Source organism: Amblyraja radiata, chromosome 4 (assembly GCF_010909765.2).
Source record: "Amblyraja radiata isolate CabotCenter1 chromosome 4, sAmbRad1.1.pri, whole genome shotgun sequence".
NCBI lineage: Eukaryota > Metazoa > Chordata > Chondrichthyes > Rajiformes > Rajidae > Amblyraja > Amblyraja radiata.
The window spans coordinates 104,570,228-104,584,960 of NC_045959.1; the positions used below are offsets into that span (position 1 = coordinate 104,570,228).

Genomic DNA, 14,733 nt, shown 5'->3' on the forward strand with positions numbered 1-14,733 from the left:
CTGTACGTCTTTGGTGTGTGAGAGGAAACTAGAGTATTTGGAGAAAACACAGGAAGCATGTTCAAACCCCATATAAGCAATACCTGTAGCCAGGATCGAACCCAGGTCTCTGGCTTTGTAAGGCAGCAACTGCTCCATTGTGCTGCCCTGTGCTGCACTGTTTTATGTTCCACCACTGATTTAATTCTCTGCTGTTATTCCATTATTTGTTTGCTAATATTAGACCTACCATTCTGGTGGTATGAATCTAACAATTGCAGTTATTTTCATTGACCTTCTACCTTTTGCACTGGACGAAGCTAAACCTTGCCACCCAGTCTCCATCTGCCACTGGGATGTGAAAGTCTGCAGTGGTCTCTTTTTTAAGGCCTTTGTTAGCATAAGCTTACCTTTTTGGTTTGCAATACTTTGCTCTCAATGTCAACATGGACTCCAGGAGAAAAAGCAATAAGTGAATTCCTCCATTTGTACCAAATTTGTGTATGGCATTAGCCCCTTCAGCTATGCCACCGTGTCACCCCGCCCTCTTCCATATTCCTGCTATCTTCCATATTGCTGTTCTCCTTTGGATTTAAGAAATATATGTTTTTCCTTGCATTTTTTTGTTCAATGATTTGGCCTTCACTGTAGAGAATTCCACAAGTTTGTCATCCTTTGGGTGAATAGGTTTCATCTAATCTAGATATTAAAATGGCAGACTTTGGATCCTGAGGCCATGACCCTTGGTTCTGGTCTCTCCAACCATCAGGAACATCCTCCCTACACTTTGTCTGTCTAGTTTCTTTAGACATTTATAAGATTCTGCATGCTGCTGCTGTTCTGTCATACGATAGTGAATGTAGTCCCAGCCTACCTAATTTCTCATCGTGTATCAGTTCTGCCACCCCAGGAATCCATCAACTCTTATTTTCTTTGAATAAACTGCTTTCAAAGATGCATTTTCAAATCTGGACATATAAATGATTGATCCAAGGTAAAAGGATTTTAAGTGTTTTGAAATTCTGGGAACTATTTATCATGCTGCTAGGGTGCCATCGTGAGCATTAAGACATTCGGACTGGAATGTGAATATGCAAGCAAACTGCAAAGCAGACATGCATAATGATAGAATATTCTTAATTTATGGGGCAAATACCAGGCTAGAAGGGAAATACTTTAAAGAGATTGTTGCATAGAATTTGTAGGTTCTTGTTCAATTAGAAAATGTAATTTTTTATAAGTTGACACAAACCATTGTAGTAGTGGCATTGTTTATAAAAGTTGCTTTGTTATAAATAGAAACAAGGAACTATAGATGCTCTGGGAAAATAGGTAGGTGATGTTTTAGGACGGGACCCTTCAGTCTAAAGAAGGGTCCCAACCCAACACATCGCCTATCCATGTTCAGCTGAGATGCGGCCTGACCCCTCTGAGCTACTCCAGCAATCTGTGCCTTCCTTTGTTTTAAGTGTTGAATTTTGTTTTGTTTTTATAAAGAGACAAGAGACATTTATTGTCACATGCACCAATTGGTACAGTGAAATTTGTGGTCACCATACAGCCATACGAATAAAATAAAGAACACAAAACACGATAGTCTATAACAAACATCCCAACAGCAGTATCAAAGTTCAGTCATCCTCCTCTTTGATGTTCTTTGATGTTCCGTGGCCGGGGCCTCCCAAGCCCTCCGCAGTTGCCGCAACGGGCGGCCCGATGTTCAGGCCCTCTCGCCGGGATGATGGAACTCCGACGTCGGAACGGAAGAACATGCTCAGCGGCTTGGACCTCCGAATCGGCCACTTCCTACCGGAGACCCCGGCTCCACAGGCCGAGCTGGGCGGAGATTCACGCTGGCGGCTCTCGGCAAAAGGTCCCAGGACTCCGCGATGTTGGTCAGTGCCGCCCGCAGCTGAGCTCCGCAAACCACAGCTCCGCGATGTTGAAGCAGCAAGCCCAACAGTACGGAGCTTCAAACGGCGATCCCAGGTTGGGCTTGCTGCTTCAACATCGCGTGTTAGAAACATAGAAACATAGAAATTAGGTGCAGGAGTAGGCCATTCGGCCCTTCGAGCCTGCACCGCCATTCAATATGATCATGGCTGATCATCCAACTCAGTATCCCGTACCTGCCTTCTCTCCATACCCTCTGATCCCCTTAGCCACAAGGGCCACATCTAACTCCCTCTTAAATATAGCCAATGAACTGGCCTCGACTACCCTCTGTGGCAGGGAGTTCCAGAGATTCACCACTCTCTGTGTGAAAAAAGTTCTTCTCATCTCGGTTTTAAAGGATTTCCCCCTTATCCTTAAGCTGTGACCCCTTGTCCTGGACTTCCCCAACATCGAGTGCAATCTTCCTGCATCTAGCCTGTCCAACCCCTTAAGAATTTTGTAAGTTTCTATAAGATCCCCTCTCAATCTCCTAAATTCTAGAGAGTATAAACCAAGTCTATCCAGTCTTTCTTCATAAGACAGTCCTGACATCCCAGGAATCAGTCTGGTGAACCTTCTCTGCACTCCCTCTATGGCAATAATGTCCTTCCTCAGATTTGGAGACCAAAACTGTACGCAATACTCCAGATGTGGTCTCACCAAGACCCTGTACAACTGCAGTAGAACCTCCCTGCTCCTATACTCAAATCCTTTTGCTATGAAAGCTAACATACCATTCGCTTTCTTCACTGCCTGCTGCACCTGCATGCCCACTTTCAATGACTGGTGTACCATGACACCCAGGTCTCGTTGCATCTCCCCTTTTCCTAGTCGGCCACCATTTAGATAATAGTCTGCTTTCCTGTTTTTGCCACCAAAATGGATAACCTCACATTTATCCACATTATACTGCATCTGCCAAACATTTGCCCACTCACCCAGCCTATCTAAGTCACCTTGCAGTCTCCTAGCATCCTCCTCACAGCTAACACTGCCCCCCAGCTTAGTGTCATCCGCAAACTTGGAGATATTGCCTTCAATTCCCTCATCCAGATCATTAATATATATTGTAAATAGCTGGGGTCCCAGCACTGAGCCTTGCGGTACCCCACTAGTCACTGCCTGCCATTGTGAAAAGGACCCGTTTACTCCTACTCTTTGCTTCCTGTTTACCAGCCAGTTCTCTATCCACATCAATACTGAACCCCCAATGCCGTGTGCTTTAAGTTTGTAAACTAATCTCTTATGTGGGACCTTGTCGAAAGCCTTCTGGAAGTCCAGATACACCACATCCACTGGTTCTCCCCTATCCACGCTACTAGTTACTAGTTACTAGTAAAATTCTATAAGATTCGTCAGACATGATTTACCTTTTGTAAATCCATGCTGACTTTGTCCAATGATTTCACCACTTTCCAAATGTGCTGCTATCCCATCTTTAATAACTGACTCTAGCAGTTTCCCCGCTACCGATGTTAGACTAACTGGTCTGTAATTCCCCGTTTTCTCTCTCCCTCCCTTCTTAAAAAGTGGGGTTACGTTTGCTACCCGCCAATAATAGCAAACAATTCCATTATCCCGGCGAGAGGGCCTGAACATTATAGCCCCTTGCGCTGCGCATGCGCAGTAGGCAGTACGCAGTCCACGCTGCAAAGGCAGGATTTCAGCTGCCTTCAGCTCTGCTTGAAATTGACGGCTTGAAGCAGCGTCCACGGCACGTGGGCTGCACACACTTTCCCGATAGATAGATCTCTTAGGTTGGCATAATTCTCCCGTGCCTTTGCTATTTATATTTAATAATTATCATTTTATAATTTTAGTCAGGGTGGGCAGTGCCTACCTTGCCGACCCTGACGGCACGTGCCCGGTGTTAACGTCTTGGATGACCTGTCCTGTGCCGAGCACATAGCTTGTAATGATGAAGTAAGCATGCCAACGCCTGTACTTTGTAAAACTTTAAAGAACTTTGGCAGGTCACAGAATACTCCCAACAAACTTCTACAGATGTAGAAAAGTATCCTAACTGGTTACTTCATAGCCTGGCAATTCCAATGCACAGGAGCGCAAGAGACAGCAGGGAGTGATGTACTCAGCCCGGTCCTTTGTGGGCTTAGCCCTCCCCTCCATCAAAAGCATTTACATGACAAGCTGCCTCAAGAAAGTAGCATCTGTTATCAAATAACCTAACGATCTGGGTGATGCCCCCTTTTCACTGCTACTGTTGGACAGCAGGTACAGAAGCCTGATGTCCCACTCCACCATGTTCAAGGAACAGCTACTTCCTTACGTATCAGGTTCTTGAACTAATCTACACCTCTCTAATCCTAGCTCGACAACAGACCAGTAACTCTTGCGGTACCAAGGAGTTGTTTTCTTTTCTGCTTGTGTTTTACACTTTTTTGTGTTTGCATTCTTTTATAAATGTTATGTTAATTTATGTATAATATGATTTAGTGTGTTCGTCTGAGTCTTTGTTCCTGTGATACTATTGCAAGTAAGACTTTCATTGTACCTGTACTCATTGTACTTGTACATTTGACAATAAATTCAACTTAACTTTTGTCATTTAGCTTGTCCAGAGTGGCCATTATTGGATATTACTAGACTAAGTGGGACCCGTTGGGTCCCAGTCACACGGGAGGCCTGGTCCCCCAACGCAACCTGTTCCCCTATGCAATATTCCACCACTCACCCGTTCCCCCAACGCAACCCGTACCCCCCCAATGCAATATTCCACCACTCACCGGGGGGGGGGAGAGGGGGAGGAGGAGGTGAGCGCTGGCGTGGCGGGGTGGGTGTGTGGCGGGGGGAGGTGTGGGGTGGGAGGTTTGTGGGGGGGTGTGGGGAGGGGGGGGTGTGGGCGGGGGTTGTGGGGACCGTGGGGGTGTGGGCGGGGGGTTGCGTGGGGGAAGGCGGTGTGCGTGGGGGAGGGGGTGAGTGCGTGGGGGAGGGGGTGAGTGCGTGGGGGAGGGGGTGAGTGCGTGAGGGAGGGGGAGGGGTGCGTGGGGGAGATAGTGTGTGGGCGGATGGAGTTGTGGGCGGATGGAGTTGTGGGCGGGGGTGTGTGTGGGCGGAGGGTGTGGGTGGGCGGAGGGTGTGGGTGGGAGGGGTGTGGGTGGGGGAGTTGGGGGGGTTTGTGGGGGGTGGGAGGTTGTGGCGGGAGGGTGGGAGGAGGGGGGTTGTGTGGGGAGGTGGGGGCTGGGGAGGACGGGTTGTGTGAGATGGAGGGGTTGTGGGGGAGGGGGGGTTGTGGGGTGGGTTTGAGGGGGTGTGGGCATGGGGGGTTGTGAGGGAGGGGGCTGTGGGGCGGTGGGAGAGAGAGAGCTCGGCAAAACGATGGGGGTTGTGGGGGAGGGGGGTATTACGGGGATGGGGGCAGAGGCCAGCAAGAGGGACTAGAAAGGAAAGGGGCTGGAGCTGACGGTGTGATGGTGACTCACAGCGGGTGCTGGATGCTGGACGCTCTCCTCCGCCGGGATCAGAGTCTCCGCTTTCTGTTTAGCGACATCTCCCGCGCCGGGCTGGGCTGTGTGTGGCTGCTTCTAGACTAAATACCGTCCCGCGGAGTGACAGGAGAAAAGACCAATCGACGCTGACCGGCAGGAGAGCAGATCGATCTGCGCATGCGCGGTTTTTAAGAGCGGTTTTTAAGATTTTTAAACCTCACTACCTTTTACATTAGACCACCGATCGGAACAAAACTTATTGCACTCGCAGCACAGGAGAACGGCGAGTAACCTGGCGAAAAATCGTAGCGCTATCGCGTACCGTTTTTGCGTATATAGAAAAACCCCGCAAACCGGAAGAGAACAAGGTCATAGTTTTAGTTATAGGTAGATAGATAGATAGATAGATAGATAGATAGATATTGAAATATTTTTACACCTATTTTGAACCAGCATCTTGCATATGTGGCTTGAGACATTACTTTTGGGGGATAATAACGCGGATATGTTCCAGATTAGCGCATGTACAGTAATTTCAACATCAATGATGGGTTCCAGGGTTACTTTGACAAGTCCATGACAATTGTGTGGGATTGCCTTAATTGCCCTTGAGAAAGCGGTGGCGAACTGCCTTCTCAAACAAACCTTTGCTGTTCTTGAGGTGTGGGTATAAATTGTAAGGAATATATTAAATCAAATCTGTAGCCTTGCTTGATATCTCCAACCTATATGACCTAATCAACTTTCCCCTGGTCAGAATGGTGAGTGAAGGACAATGGAAAGGGATGTGTTTAATTGAGACTTGTGGTTAATGTTAAGAATGTAGCTGCTATCTAATTTGCACCTGTGTTGGAGATACGTTAAAAAATTTACGTCGTCATTTTTTGGGATATGGTTTTAGAGACTAATATCTGTGTTCTGAACACCTGTGCTTATGGAATATTCCATATACAAGTCTGGAGCGATAAATAGAGTTCCTAGTTCCTGTAATGGTTTTATTTACTGGGTCTAAAAATATTTGCAACAGTTGCTGTGTTCAGAACTTTGGAGGAATTAACTACAGGTGCACAACCTTTTATCTGAAAGCCTTGGGACCAGACACTTCTCGGATTTCGGAATTTTTCGGATTTCCGAATGGAAGATTTTTAGCGTAGATTAGGTAGGTAGCGCGGGCGGCTTGAAAAGTCTGTTAGTCAGTTAGTTTGGAGGGATTTCATGTGGTGGGGGGGGGGGAGGGTGAAGGGGGAAACCTTAATTCTTAGTCCCCTACCTGGTCGGAGAGGCGGGGAGCGGGCAATGCCTTACCGGGTCGCCGTGCAGTAAGCTCCGGAGCGCTGTGGCCGCCGACTCCCAACATCGCGGAGCTGGGGCTGCGGGCTTCCGGCCGCGGGCGGCACCGGTTGGAGCTCCGACCCCGGCGAACTCTACCTCTGGCTGCGCGGCGCTCCAAATCCAGCGCCGCCCGCGGCCGGACGCCCGCAGCCCCAGCTCCGCGATGTTGGGAGTCGGCAGCGTCGCAGCGCTGGGATACCAGCGGGGAGCGGGCAATGCCTTACCGGGTCGCCGTGCGGTAAGCTCCGGAGCGCTGTGGCCGCCGACTCACAACATCGCGGAGCTGGGGCTGTGGGCGTCCGGCCGCGGGCCGCGCTGGATTTGTAGCGCCGCGCAGCCAGGGGTAGAGTTGCCGGGGTCGGAGCTACAACCAGCGCCGCCCGCGGCCGGACGCCCGCAGCCCCAGCTCCGCGATGTTGGGAGTCGGCGGCCACAGCGCTCTGGAGCTTACTGCACGGCGACCCGGTAAGGCATTGCCCACTCCCCGCCTCTCCGACCAGGTAGGGGACTAAGAATTAAAGTTTCCCCCTTCACATAAAAGCCCTCCAAACTAACTGACTAACATTTAAGCAATGATTTACAGATGTTTAAGTGTCTCCCCGGTCTCCGGGGAGGAGGCAGCCGCTACAGTAGTACAGACCTGGGTTGACTGTGGGTCGTTTCGGGTCAAGTTTGGCGCCAAACGCGAGCTTTGGTGTGCAGACGACATCCTGGAAAAAATGTCCGGTTTTCGGAGCTTTTCGGTTTCCGGAACTCCGGATAAAAGGTTGTGCACCTGTACTCTATGATTTATTTTAATGGTTTCATTGCAAGCTTTTCTTCAGTGTTACTTAAATCAGCAGCTGATTTTTCATTTTAAGTGTGAGCCCAGACTACAGTTATGATTAGGAGTAGGGAGAGCACTACGAGTGTCTGATCCTGGAGCCTGACCATATGTAAATTGGTAGAATTCGCTGAAAAGTATTTGTCAATCAAATTCCTAAGTTCACAATTATCCTCATCCCCAATTTGTTCTAAAGGGTAAACCTTTCTTGCATTAGTAACATATTTAGTAATCTAATCCATTTCCCAAGAAGATCTACATCTGCTTCCCAGGAAGTTGTGTATCTGCTAATCTATATTTATGAATTTGTTTTGAAGTTTATTGAGATTACTGCGTTAATTGTGCTGGTCGTTGAACTCAAATCTTCCATTAGAAAAGCGTTGTTGGGTTAGCACTGGGTAAATAACAAGGGTTTGCTTGTGGGCTTGAATTTTCCCGCAAAATTGCGCGATCTTGAATGTTTCCTAATTACTACTGATATATATTTGAAACTTGCTGATGGTGGAACCAGCAGTTTCTGATTGTGGAGTAATTTGAAGAAGACTTACAAGACTCACTAGTGGTATGCCTCAGGGATTGGTCCTAGGACTATTCCCGTTTGAGGTTTGTATCAATGATTTGGATGAGAATGTAGAAAGTGTGATTAGTAAATTTGCAGATGACAATAAAGTGGGTGGTATTGCAGATAGAGAAAATGGTCATCCAAAAATTACCAGCAGGATCTTGATCAGTTGGGCAAGTGGGCTGGGAAACGGTTAATGGAGTTTAATGTAGATAAATGTGCGGTGTTGCATTTTCGGAAGTCAAACGATGGCAAGATATTCACAGTGAATGCCAGGGCCATGGGGAGTGTAGAAGTTGGGATGTTATGCTACAGTTGTACAACGCATTGGTAAAGCTGCATTTAGAGTATTGTTATGTTTTTGTCACCCTGTTATAGAAAGGATGTCATAAAGGGAAAAGCGCATATGATTTTTGAGGATATTTCCAGATCTTGAGGGCCTGAGTTATAAGAGAGCAGCTGGGCAGGCTAGAACTTTATTCCTTGGAGTGCAGGATTGACATTAGACAATAGACAATAAAATTAAAATAATAAGAAGCTGTACATGAATTGTAACATGCCAATATATACTAGGTACCTATGGTACCATATTATTGTACTTCTAATAAAATAAAAAATAAAAAAGACAATAGGTGCAGGAGTAGGCCATTCGGTACTTCGAGCCAGCACCGCCATTCAGTGTGATCATGGCTGATCATCCCCAATCAGTACCCCGTACCTGCCTTCTCCCCATATCCCTTTTAAGAGGCCTATCTAGCTCTCTCTTGAAAGCATCCAGAGATGCTGAGGGTGATCTTATGGAGTTGTGTTTAAGATCATAAGAGGAATAGGGTGAATGTACAGAGTCTTTTACCCATAGCAGGGAATCAAGAACCAGGAGACATGGTGGAAAGCTTTAATGAGAACCTGAGGAGAAACATTTTCATACAGAGGATGGTGGGATATACAAGCTGCCAGAGGAGGTAGTTGAGACAGGTTCTATAACAACATTTAAAAGACAACGTTTAGAGGGATATGGGCAATGGCCAAATGGGGGCAGCTGCGACGAACATAGATGGGACAATTTGGGCTGAAGGGCCTGTTTCTGCTGTATGTCTCTGACTCCAAGGTTGACACTTCTGATGAAAGGATTGTCTAATGAGGAACTATTGAGCCGGTTACATCTGTACACATTGGGTTTGAGACGAATTAGGGTGATTTTATTGAAATTAGATTTTGAGAGAGCTCGGCAAGTTGGAATGTTTCCTCCATTTGAGGAATCCAAAAATAGCTGCACAATACAGGATCACCCATTTAAAATCAAGATGAGGAATTTCTCCTGCACATTAGGAATATTTGGCATTCTCTACACCAGACTGCTGATGAATGTTTGTCATTGTATATATTCCAGGCCGAGACATTTTTTTGACTAGTGAAGTCTTTTGGGAATGGGCAGTAATATGGTGTTGAAGCCAAAATCAGAGATGTCTAATCCTAATGACAGAGTAGGCTTGAAAGTCCATATAAATTGCTCTTTGTCCTCTTTCCATGTTCTTGTAAATCTAAAGTTGATGTAACTTGTTTTATAATCCCTCATATTATTAACTAATATTACATTTTATGGTCCTACAGATTACCAATTTGTCTCTTCCAAATTATCTTGTTGCATCTTCAGTTGGACTGCTGCCCACTCAGCTTTTAAATTCTTACTTGGGAACAACCTTGCGCACAATGGAAGATGTCATAGCCGAACAGAATGTTAGTGGATATTTAATATTCAGTCTACAGGTGGGATATTTCTTGTATTACTCTTGCTTTATTCTTAAGCAGTAAAAACTCAACAAAGTTTAAATTTAGCACATTTTGACATTTATGGTATAATATGTTGCAGAATCGAATGGAAAAATAATTATATTTCTGTAAAGCTGCAGGTGGTAAGGACATATACTCAAGATAGACACAAAATGTTGGAGTAACTCAGCGGTTCAGGAGGCCTATCATGAGAGAAGGTATGGGTGATGTTTCGGGTTGAGACCCTTCTTCAGAATCGACCCATTTCCTCTCTCCAGAGATGCTGCCTGTCCCGCAGAGTTACTCCAGCAATTTGTGTCTACGGTTTAACCAGTATCTGCAGTTCCTTCTAACACAGGACATATACTCATATACATGAGAAGTTCTGTTTAATTGGGGAACAAAATAGTCCCATATTTGCTGACTAATTTTATTTTCCCCTTTGTTTTCACTGCTGAAGTTCCGACAAAATTTCTGATGACCACGTATTCCTTTATGATTCAAGTAGACTAAGTGGGACCTGTTGGGCCACATGTTCACACGGGAGGGCTGGTCCCCCAATGCAATATTCCACCTCTCCTCCAATTCCAATATTGGTGGCCAGTGGGGGGGGGGGGGGGGGGGGGGAGGTTTCTGGAGCGCTGGTGTGGGTGTTGTTGGCCGAAGGGACTGGTTTCCAGAGGGCTGGTATGGACATTGTGGGGCGAATGGATTCTTCGGCTGGCAGCTCAGTCACTCAGGCCTGGTGGGCTGGCAGCTCAGTCACTCAGGCCTGGTGGGCTGGCAGCTCAGAAACTGCCAGAAATTCTGCCCAAAACAGGTGAGAGACTGTGAGAAAGAACAGGGAGAGGGTGGAGAATCAATTTTAGACGTTTTTCATCTTTTTCTGCAGATCACAGCAATGAAGGAGGAACGTCTATCCTGGCCTGGATCTCACAGGGAGCCAATGAAGGGAGGGAGAAAAATACTGGACTGAGGGTTAATATTTGCAGGGGGAATACTTACTGATGGGTCGAAGGGACTCCTCCTGGGCTAGTACAGGTCTGATGAGCCGAAAGGGCTCTTTTAAAAAAATCTGTGAAATCTCAGTGAAAGGCACTTTTCTGGACGTTTCCTGGCCTGGCATGGACCTTTTGGGCCAAAATGCACCTCCTGGCCTAATACGGTCATTTGGGGCAAAAGGGACTGGTTTCTCAGCTAATAGGGGCCTTGTGGGCCAAAATTAGTGGTATCAGGCAGGCCAAACAACTCATTTCATTTCCATTTCAATTTCAGGCACAGGGCAGGCCAAACAGTTCATTGCATTTTAATTTCAATTTCAAGCACAGGGCAAGCCAAACAGCTCATTGATGTCACTTCCATTGGCACAGTTTCAAGCACAACCAGGCCGAACAGCTTGTTGCATTTTCATTTCACTTCCATTACCATTGCAGTTTCAAGCATAGGGCAGGCCGAACAGCTCGTTGCATTTTCATTTAACTTCCATTGCCATTGCAGTTTCAAGCACAGGGCAGGCCGAACAGCTCGTTGCATTTTCATTTCACATCCATTGCCATTATAGTTTCAAGCCCAGGGCAGGCCAAACAGCTGATTGCATTTTCATTTCATTTCCATTGCCATTGCAGTTTCACGCACAGAGCTGGCCAAACAGCTGATTGCATTTTCATTTCATTTCCATTACAGTTTCAAGCACAGGGCAGGCCAAACAGCTGATTGCAATTTCATTTCATTTCCATTGCTATTGCAGTTTCAAGCACAGGACAGGCCAAACCGCTCATTGCATTTTCATTTCATTTCCTTTCCATTGCTATTGCAGTTTCAAGCACAGGGCAGGCTAAACAGCTCATTGCATTTACATTTACATTGCAGTTTCAAGCACAAGGCAGGCCAAACACTGATTGCATTTTCATTTCATTTCCATTGCCATTGCAGTTTCAAGCACAGGGCAGGCTAAGCCAAACAGCTCATTGCATTTTTATTTCATTTCCATTGCCATTGCAGTTTCAAGCACAGGGCAGGCCAATCCAAACAGCTCATTGCATATTCATTTCCATTGCCATTGCAGTTTCAAGCACAGGGCAGGCGAAGCCAAACAGCTCATTGCATATTCATTTCCATTGCCATTGCAGTTTCAAGCACAGGGCAGGCGAAGCCAAACAACTCATTGCATTTTCTTTTCATTTCATTTCCATTGCCATTGCAGTTTCAAGCACAGGGCAGGCCAAGCCAAACAGCTCATTACATTTTCATTTCATTTACATTGCCATTGCAGTTTCAAGCTCAGGGCAGGCCAAACAGCTCATTGCATTTTCATTTCATTTCCATTGCCATTGCAGTTTCAAGCACAGGGCAGGCCAAACAGCTGATTGCATTTTCATTTCATTGCCATTGCAGTTTCAAGTACAGGGCAGGCCAAACAGCTCATTGCATTTATATTTCCATTGCCATTGCAGTTTCAAGCTCAGGGCAGGCCAAACAACTCATTTTATTTTCATTAAGGGCGAACAAATCATTTATTGCAAGTACATTGCAGACTCACAGTTCAGTTGATTCACAGCTTAGAATGAGAGTCGTGGCCTCTCCCTCACGATCTTGCAGAGTGACTGAGTCATGTCCAGGCATCCGGGTTTTTAAAGTCCTCCCCCCTCCCCCGGAAGGGGCGTTACCTTCATCGTGGTGATTGACATGCGAGAGGATCTCAAGGTTTTTTAAACACTCATAACTTTTTAATTGTTCATCGGTGGGAATAATCTTCGGAGCCTACTCAGCGGAGGAGGACTGTGAGTAAGATGGCCAAAAATCATAGCGATATGTGGTAGCGTTTTTTCTAAACTCAATATACAGCGCAGACAGGAAATGGTCAAGATGAGACTTTTAATTATATAGATATCATCAGTAACAAGGAGGTGTGTGGCTGTTTTTGCTAGATTTACATAATTTCTAGGGCAGCACGGTGGCGCAGCGGTAGAGTTGTAGCCTTATAGCACCAGAGACCCAGGATAAATCCTGACTACGGTGCTGTCTGTACGGAGTTTGTTCGTTCTCCCCGTGACCGCGTGGGTTTTCTCCAAGATCTGCGGTTTCCTTCCACACTCCAAGGTCGTACAGGTTTGTAGGTTAATTAGCTTGGTATAAGTATAAATTGTCCCCAGTGTGTGTCGGATAGTGTTAATGTGTAGGGACCGCTGGTCGGTGCGGATTCGGTGGGCCAAAGGGCCTGTTTCTGCACTGAATCTGTAAACTAAACTAAATGATTGGACTTTTTTTATAAAGTAATTAAATAGTACGGCACAGGAGCAGGCACTTCATTCCGCAATGTCTGTCCTGAACATGATGCCAAGACAAACTCTGACCTGTCTGCACATAATTCATAAAGAAATATAACAAAATAATGACTATATTAAAGCAGCAGCTTTGTCTCAGATGTGTTTGGAAGCTGGGACAGTAAATATTATTACTAGGCATTAAGATTCATATAATTCAATGATTCTTTAGCAGTAATCATTGCCATTTGTATGCTTTCTTTACTAACTGCTTATTCTTCGAAACATGACTGCTGTTTGCTGACTATAGCAGCAAAGAGGAACCTCCCTTCGCAGCTGGATCTATAACTTCCTCGTCTGCAGACTGTAAAGAGTTCTAGTCACACACCGTATCTTTACTACTTCTTTATTCATACTACACACACAGACTGCTTCTCATAGCTGTTTGTGGTCTGTCACCGAAGCTAGAGAGAGAGAGAGAGGTGGGGAGGTTACAATTATACTAGTGATATGGGGAGTGGTTCAGTAGTGATGAAGTCATTATGTTAAAGGCACATGCACAACCCTCTACATCCTTCCCCTTGGAAACGAAACGAAACAGCGATGACAGGGCGACCACGACTCATGCGCTAGTGGCAATTTAACAACAGTGTTTAAGCATAGTCCCCATAACGGTCAGGGGGCCTGACCACGCGCCCGGAGCGGGTACGCAACTCGCCACTTTCCTTCTCCGCAAGAACGACAGGAGACGGGACTGGGGGGGGAGTACGAACCGGAGATCCGGGGGGGGGGGGGGGAAAGAGGAGGAGGAGACCGAGGGGGCGAAACGGGAGCAGCGGCAGGTGGACGAGGCTGCTGAATCGGGCTAGAGGCAGGAGGTGGAGGGTGATACAGCTGAGAAGGCAGGGTGCGAGGCATCCGAGGAGGGGCCGGAGGAGCCGAAGCCATGGGAGGTACAAAAGGGGGAGGAGGAGGAGGCTCATTGACCAGACGAAGGTGCTGACGGGACCGACGATAGACGGTGCCATCATGGTCAACCAGGTAGGAACGTGGCCCGGGCATCTTCACCAACGCCGTAGACGAACGACTCAGATCGCTCCAGGGCTTCAGGACCAGCAAGGTTGAGGAGCAGGGAGGCTTGCGTTACCGGGAGGGCTGCAGGGTGGGCAATCGTAAGGTAATGATGAAAGTCCCGCCGAAAGACCCCCCACCGGTGTACAATGTCCGAGTCAAAGACCAGGACATCAGGTTTGCGGCAAGAGTGTGCCATGGCACAGAAGACACACAAGATAACGGGAAAAGGAACTGGGAGAGAAACAAATAAAAACCCGTTAAACAGGAGACGCAGGGTACGACTGCGACACCATGTAAAGAGTTCTAGTCACACACCGTACCTTTACTACTTCTTTATTCATACTACACACACAGACTGCTTCTCATAGCTGTTCGTGGTCTGTCACCGAAGCTAGAGAGAGAGGTGGGGAGGTTACAATTATACTAGTGATATGGGGAGTGGTTTAGTAGTGATGAAGTCATTATGTTAAAGGCACATGCACAACCCTCTACACAGACCTCAATCAATGCAGTCAGTAACAACATCTCCACCTCACTGGTCGTCAACAC

General features: G+C 46.7%; 1 protein-coding gene across 2 annotated transcripts in view; it reads left to right on the forward strand.

Annotated features, from left to right (window-relative positions):
* Positions 1-14,733, forward strand: part of tmem64 (transmembrane protein 64) — a 65,483-nt gene that overhangs the window by 35,977 nt on the left and 14,773 nt on the right. Inside the window, exon 2 of one of the 2 annotated variants that reach the window (XM_033020159.1) lies at positions 9,689-9,844. The exons of the other annotated variant lie outside the window; for it this stretch is intronic. Coding sequence (XP_032876050.1) covers positions 9,689-9,844 — 156 coding nt within the window. The remainder of the gene's footprint in view (positions 1-9,688; positions 9,845-14,733) is intronic. 2 annotated transcript variants of the gene reach the window in all.